This window comes from Propithecus coquereli, unplaced genomic scaffold (assembly GCF_000956105.1).
Source record: "Propithecus coquereli isolate 6110/MARCELLA unplaced genomic scaffold, Pcoq_1.0 Scaffold261, whole genome shotgun sequence".
NCBI classification, from domain to species: domain Eukaryota; kingdom Metazoa; phylum Chordata; class Mammalia; order Primates; family Indriidae; genus Propithecus; species Propithecus coquereli.
Genome location: NW_012148186.1, coordinates 3004990 through 3011648, shown reverse-complemented (window position 1 = coordinate 3011648; position 6659 = coordinate 3004990). Strand labels below are relative to the sequence as shown.

At 56.9% G+C, this 6659-nt stretch overlaps 1 protein-coding gene across 1 annotated transcript; it reads left to right on the top strand.

Annotated features, from left to right (window-relative positions):
- The first annotated feature begins 851 nt into the window (after nt 1-851).
- On the top strand, nt 852-6579 carry REC8 (REC8 meiotic recombination protein). Its single transcript, XM_012647262.1, has 18 exons — nt 852-907; nt 1003-1071; nt 1193-1335; nt 1421-1496; nt 1605-1725; nt 2818-2902; nt 3270-3349; nt 3588-3720; nt 3976-4038; nt 4209-4258; nt 4585-4725; nt 5089-5155; nt 5246-5406; nt 5581-5629; nt 5897-5963; nt 6076-6207; nt 6281-6387; nt 6488-6579. The coding sequence occupies exons 1-18, from the start codon at nt 852-854 to the stop codon at nt 6577-6579; spliced, it is 1692 nt and encodes a 563-aa protein (XP_012502716.1).
- Nucleotides 6580-6659: the final 80 nt, after the last annotated feature.

Genomic DNA, 6659 nt, shown 5'->3' with positions numbered 1-6659 from the left:
GGGAGGGGAGGACATCAGGCACTCTGAGCAGGGTCAGGGCAGTTGCCCCCGACATGACCCGACCTCCCGTACCAGCCAGGGGCCCTTGTTACCAGGCTCGCTGTGGGAAGAGACTGGGTTTGCTCCCCGCTCATTGGCCAGCTGAGGAGCGCCTGTTACTAGAGGCGACAACGAGAGCCCATTGGTCGCGACACCTCACAATGGCCCCCCAGCAGCGCGCAGGGCCCTTCCGATTGGTTCGCTGCTATCTCAGAAGACCCTGTTGCCCCGAGCCCAGGCTACTTGGCTCCCAACACGACCCCCCTTCCCCATTGGCTGTCCTGGCAAAAGCCGCTATCTAATAAGGAGCGAGGTGCAGAGTCACCGAGCCTGTGCTCCCGGTGGCTGGATCTAGTCCTGCAGAAGGGCGACCCCGCCCTGCACTGCAGGTGGCCAAGCTAGTGCAAAGCCCAGGAGCCCGGCAACGCTCCCTTGGCTTGAGGACGAAGGCCTGCAGAGGAGTCTGGGCCTCCCCTCGAAGCTCCGTGTCTCCAACCTGGAACCCAACCCGGTAGGCTCCAGTAAGTTTGACGCAGCCACGTGGCGTGCGGACTGGACTCATTCGGGGCCCACGGAGATGGGCGTCCCAATCCCTGCGTCCTTGTTTAGTTATACCCTTAAGCGTTGATATGCCAATTGTTGATTCGCTTCATTAATTTGGCTTTCTGCGTCCCCCCCTCCTCCCCCCGCCGCACCGCCTGTCCAAATCCTTACTTCTCTCCGACCGTGTTGGGAATCCTGTGTCCTAAAGAATTCCGATTGAGATTCGAACCAGGGAGTGGTGGAGTCGAGGGTGAACGCCCGGAGGGACGATGTTCTACTATCCCAACGTGCTTCAGCGCCACACTGGCTGCTTTGCCACCATCTGGTGAGGGCGGGGCCGGTGGACGCACCGGGAGGGGCACCCAGGGATCGCAGCCTGACCCTCTATCCGCACCCTCCCGCACTCCGCTCCCCCTCCAGGCTGGCAGCGACGCGTGGCAGCCGGTTGGTGAAGCGCGAATACTTGAAGGTGAACGTGGTGAAGACCTGGTAAGGCTCAGAAAAAGGCACAGGGAGGGCCTAGTAGGGGGAGCAGGTTAGAGGATGGGGTGGGCAGGGCTGTAGAGCCGATCCTGGCTGCAGCGGTCATCAGGACCCGTCATCCCCCCAGCGAGGAAATCATCAATTATGTGCTGGTTCGAGTGCAACCCCCGCTGCCCGGCCTGCCGCGGCCCCGCTTCTCCCTCTATCTCTCAGCCCAGCTCCAGATCGGCGTGGTCCGGGTCTACTCTCAACAGTGCCAGTACCTCGTGGGTAAGACTGGGAACACTCAGAGGCGGGGCAGAGCTGAGTGGCCCTCCACTAGACTGGCTCTCTACCTTGCCCTCCATGCCCACAGAGGACATCCAGCACATCCTGGAGCGCTTACATCGGGCCCAGCTGCAGATCCGCATTGATATGGTGGAGCCTGAGCTGTGAGTGTCCCCCTGGGAACTGGGACCACCCAACCTTTGGTGGAGCACCTACCCACTTGGCCTCAGCCTATCTCAGTCTCAGTCCTTGACAGCCCACTTCTCTCCCAGACCCGGCCTGCTGCTTCCTAACCGCCTGGCCATGATGGAGACCCTGGAAAATGCTCCAGACCCCTTTTTTGGGATGATGTCTGTGGAACCCAGACTTCCCAGTCCTTTTGATATCCCTCAGGTAGGACTCATTCCCCCAGAACACCTGACTGATGAGTTGACAATGCAGGAGGGGAGTACTGTCCCTGTGCAAGTCTGACACTGGGGTCAGGGGAAGGGAGCCTGCCACAGGTCTCCCCTACAGGAGATGTGCAGGGGACTGTCATGGTGGACCCATCCAGGCAAAGCCCCCTATACTTATCTACTCGGGGCCAACCTGATAGGTGGTCTCCCCACTGGAGGCAGCTTTTGTCCCCCATGTCCTGTTCATGTCCACACTGTTCTTGCTGCTGAGGCCATAATCCAGGCCCTTGTCATCTCTCTGCACTGAGCTTCCTTACCCATGTCCTCCATCCATTCCCAACACTCCCACAGCTTACTGTCACCCCCTTCCTTGGTTCTTCAGTCAAACAGTGGCTCCTGCTGCAAACAAAATACTAGCATTTGGGGCTCTCCATGCCTTGGTTCAGAGCTAGCCATCCCTAGACTTCTCTCTCAGCAAATCCCCTGAGCATCCTTGGCTCCCAAACACCAGTCTGGCCCCTGTGCCACAAAGATGCCACATTCACGTCTTTGCTTGTGCTGTTTCCGTAGCCCATAATGGTCACCCCTCATTCTGTTCTAGTGAGTCCTACATATCCTTACAGACCTGGCTCAAATACCACCCTTTTCTCATGCAGTCTTTATCCCACTCCTAGCCAGAACCAAATGCAGTTCGTGAACTCAGCACTTTACCAGGGCCTTGGTTTATCCTTTGCCTTGACTCTTGTTGGGATCACATACAAACTTGTCTCTCCCACTAGACCATACGCCCCTTAAGATCAAGAAGCTTTTCTGTTCACCTCAGTCCCCCACAACACTTGACATAAGGATGCAGTGCTCCTTGCATTCTTGACAAATTGACAAAAGGCTAGATAATTGGGAGGGTGGGTGGTAAGGGCAGGAACAGGAGGAAGGGAAACCAAATGACAAGTGGGTTTATTGTATGCTGATGTCAATGCCACAAGAACGAGACATAAAATATTACCGCCCATTGTCTAAATAAGGTTGTGAAAGTGGGAAAGCAGAAGGCTGAAGCTGAACCCTATCTTTTGCCCCCAATCCCTCCCCAAAGATTCGACACCTCTTAGAGGCTGCAATCCCAGAGAGAGTTCTTGAAGAGATCCCTCCTGAAGTTCCTACAGAGCCCAGGGAGCCAGGTCAGCAGAGAGAATCTTCTTTGTGGTGAGAGGCACAGAAAGGCTCAAGAGTTGAAGAAATGACTATCTTTGAGTTTCTCTTAAGAGCCAGGCCCTGTGAAGTGCACTTTATGTGTGTAACCTCATCACTGTCTCACAAGAGTCCTATGCGGTCAGATTTTCTTATCCCCACTTTACAGATGAGGATAGTGAGGCTCACAGTGGTTAAATAGTGTACCCAGGGTTAGGTTGCCAGTGACTGGCTTGGGTCTGACTAGAAGCCAGGTTGACGTGACTCCAGAGTCCATGCTTTTACCTCACTGCATGGGTGTGGGAATTTAGAAAGAAAACAGAGGGGCTGGTGTGACTTCCCTGCCTGCCCCTCCAGAGAGGATTCCGGTCACTGTGGTGTCTCCTGAGGCCATCACCCTCCGGGAGGCAGAGCCCATATGCATTCTGGAGATCGAGGTGAGTGGTCCCCCTGCACACAGGGCCTGAGGCCCAGCCCTCTTGCCTCTATTTCTCTCTGCCCCCAGTCCTGCCTTCTCTGTCTCCATTTTCCCACTCCCTGCCCCTGGCACGTGATCAGCCAGCTTGGCTTCCTTGGACCTAGACCTGTGGTGTGCCTCCCAGATCCTCTCCTGGATCTACTTGCCTTTTTCAGAAATGAAATTGAGTCCCCTCCCCTTGCTCTCTTTCTTGACAGGGTGAACGGGAGCTCCCAGAGATCAGCCGCCGAGAGTTAGACCTGCTGATTGCGGAGGAAGATGAAGCTATCTTGTTAGAGGAAGGCAGGCCTCCCCGGCTTCGTAGGGCCCGCCCAGAGCTAGAAGGTCAGGGTCCTCTCTTGTTGGGGCTCCGCAGCCCATCTCTTCTCTTCTGCCCCCTGAGTGCTGATCCTGTCTCTGCAGAGTTCAAGGAGGAGCCCCGGGCCCCAGAAGTTGCCGTTGCAGTTCCCCCGCCCTCGCCTCCAGCTCCTGTACCGTAAGGGCAGGAATTCCTAGACCAGGGAGGGGGTCAGTGCTGGAAAGGGGGTCCTAATTTCCCTTGCCCACTTTCCCCCAGGGTGGAACGGATAGAAGAGCTACTTCCAGTAGAGGTCCTAGGTCCTGAGGAGCTGAAGCTAATAGGCTGGGAGCCCGGGGTCCCACTGGCTGGTAAGTGCCCACCATGCCTGGGGGGCTTTCCTGGAAGAACCTCTGCACTGCTGCAGACCAGGGCCCTGGATCCCAACTTGCTGAAGGGAGGACCCTGCAGCTTCTTGCCCCAGTGGCTTTAAGGGTGAAAGGGCTTGTGAGACAGAGCCAGGACCCCGGTGTTGTTGCAGAGGTGACTCCACCGCCAGAGCTGCGTCTGCCAGCCCCACCCAGCCCAGAGGTGAGTAGTATCCCTTCCAAGCCTCCTCCTTCTCTTTACCCTCCCCTCCCAGAGCTGCTTCCCGAAGCCCAGGGCTACCACTAGCTTACATAGGGCCTCTGCGCAGATCAGTAAAAGATGCCCCTTTCTGCACGCGATTATCTGGCCTGCACCTCCCAAACGTGCATCCGCAAGGTATGAGCTGCACAAGCATGTGGAGGCCTTGTCCAAGCTCTTTCCCCAGGTGCCTCTAGGGGCAGAGAGTATGGGGCCCTGTTAGCAGTCCACCAGGATCGCAGGAAAAGGAGTAATGGGTAGCTTTGCCCCCACCTCCCCTCCCCACTCAGCTGAGGCCCCTAGTCCCCCCACCTCCTGAAAGACCACCAGCTCGTCGCCGCCGCCAATTACTGTTCTGGGATGAGGAAACTCAGATCTCTCGAGAGAAATTCCAGGAACAATTGCAAACCAGAGCCCACTGCCGGGAGTGTGTGAGTGCAGCCCAGCAGGCTCTGCTGGGGGAGGGAGGGAGGCAGGGATGTCCTGGGGCAGGTGCAGGCTGGGCCTTCTAAACTCCTGGGGGGGCATTTGGGAATTTGGTTAAAACCCCCGTCCAATCCTCAGTAAGCACATGTGAAGTGGGTTTGCACACACACAACTCTTCACGCTCCTTCCTTAGTGCATCCATGGGCACTATGCTAAAAAGTCCTTCCTTTAGCAATAAGCCAGGCAGGGAGTGTCATGAGCCTGAAAGGGGGGGGGAGTGCAGAGGCCCTAATGCATTGTGAAAGCTGAAGGGGCACTGAGGACTAGCTCCTTCATAACGGGGCCTCTGGCCTTCCCTCACCATGCAGCCAATGGTGCAGCCTCCCGAGAGGACAATCATGAGCCCTGCGGAGTTATTCCAAACCCCAACTCACAGTAAGAACGGTGGGAATTGAGCATGTAGGATCCCCGGAACCCAGATTCCTCACTCTTGGTGTTCCTCATGCCTCCAACCCTTATCCCCAGCTGGCTGGCTACCCCCAGAACTACTGGCTTTGTGGAAGCACGGTGCCCTGCCACCTCCAAGCATGCTCAGGCAAAGGCTGCTCCAGGAGGCTGAAGAGGCTGAGAGGGCGGCAGCTGCTGAGGAGGAAAGGAGAAAGGCTGAAACTCCAAGTGAGATCGAGGTAAGTGCCACAGTGCCTCCTGCGAAGGCCCAGTGCTCTGCTTTGCCTGAGCCCCAGCAGGATGCCTTCTGCCACAAGGCCCAGGACACAAGCTCACTGGCCTTTGCACCTTAAGGCCCAGGCCCCAGACATTTGTGCTGCTTGGGGTCTTAGTTCTCCTTCTCCCATCCCCAGGTCCTGAGGGAGGCCCTGGAGCCCAGTGGTCCCCTCATGGTGTCTGCAGGTAAGCACCCGGAGAAGAGGGGACAGTGGGGACCACCGCCCTAACCACTGTTCTCAGGAAACTAGGACCCCAACTGCTGAAGCTGTTTTTATCAGAGTAAGGGTGTGTAACATAAGGAAGCATAAATCGACTCTATTCACTTCTCCCACCTATGTGCTTTTAACAAGTCACTGCAGCTCTGGCATCTACTCAGACCAGGTGGCCACAAGGTCCTGACTGCTTAGAGCCTAGTAGACTCCCTCTCAGCACCTTTCCTCCCCTCAACAGAGATCTCCCTAGAAGCAGCTGAAGAGGAGAAGTCCCGTATCAGTCTCATCCCACCAGAAGAACGGTGGTAAGCTGCCAGGCTTTGTGGGAGCTGTGGGGGAAATGGCTGCTAGGATGGGTATGCCCCTCATCACTGTCACGGCTGCCACCTTTCCTGCATGACTCCCATGTTCTCTTAGGGCCTGGGCTGAGGCAGAGCAGCCAGAGCCCCTTGCATTGCCCGTGGTGCCTGAACTCCCTGAGGTGCCAATGGAGATGCCTTTGGAGCTACCCCTAGAGCCTGAGCTGCTCTCACCAGAGGCCGTGCACAGGTACCAGGGAGGGGGTGCCTCAATGGGGTGGACCAGAGCTGGCTCTTCAGCTAACAGTCCTTGTTCCCTACAGGGCAGTGGCCCTGGAGCTTCAGGCCAACAGGGAGCCTGACTTCAGCAGCCTAGTGCCACCTCTCAGCCCACGCAGGATGGCTGCCCGGGTCTTCTACCTGCTCCTGGGTGAGCGAGTGAGTGTGTGTGTGCAGGGTGGGGACACACAGACCAGAGGCTGATATAGGGACTTCCCACCTGACCCACCCGCTCTTCCCCTCTTGACCAGTGCTCTCAGCGCAGAAGATCCTTCGAGTGGAACAAGAGAAACCATACGGGCGCCTCCTGATCCGGCCAGGGCCCAGATTCCACCAAGATTAGAGCCCATTTACAAAGCTACTAGGAAACTGGTTACATTAAATCATGTTCTGTGGCACTGGGCCCTGCCTGCCTTGTTTCTG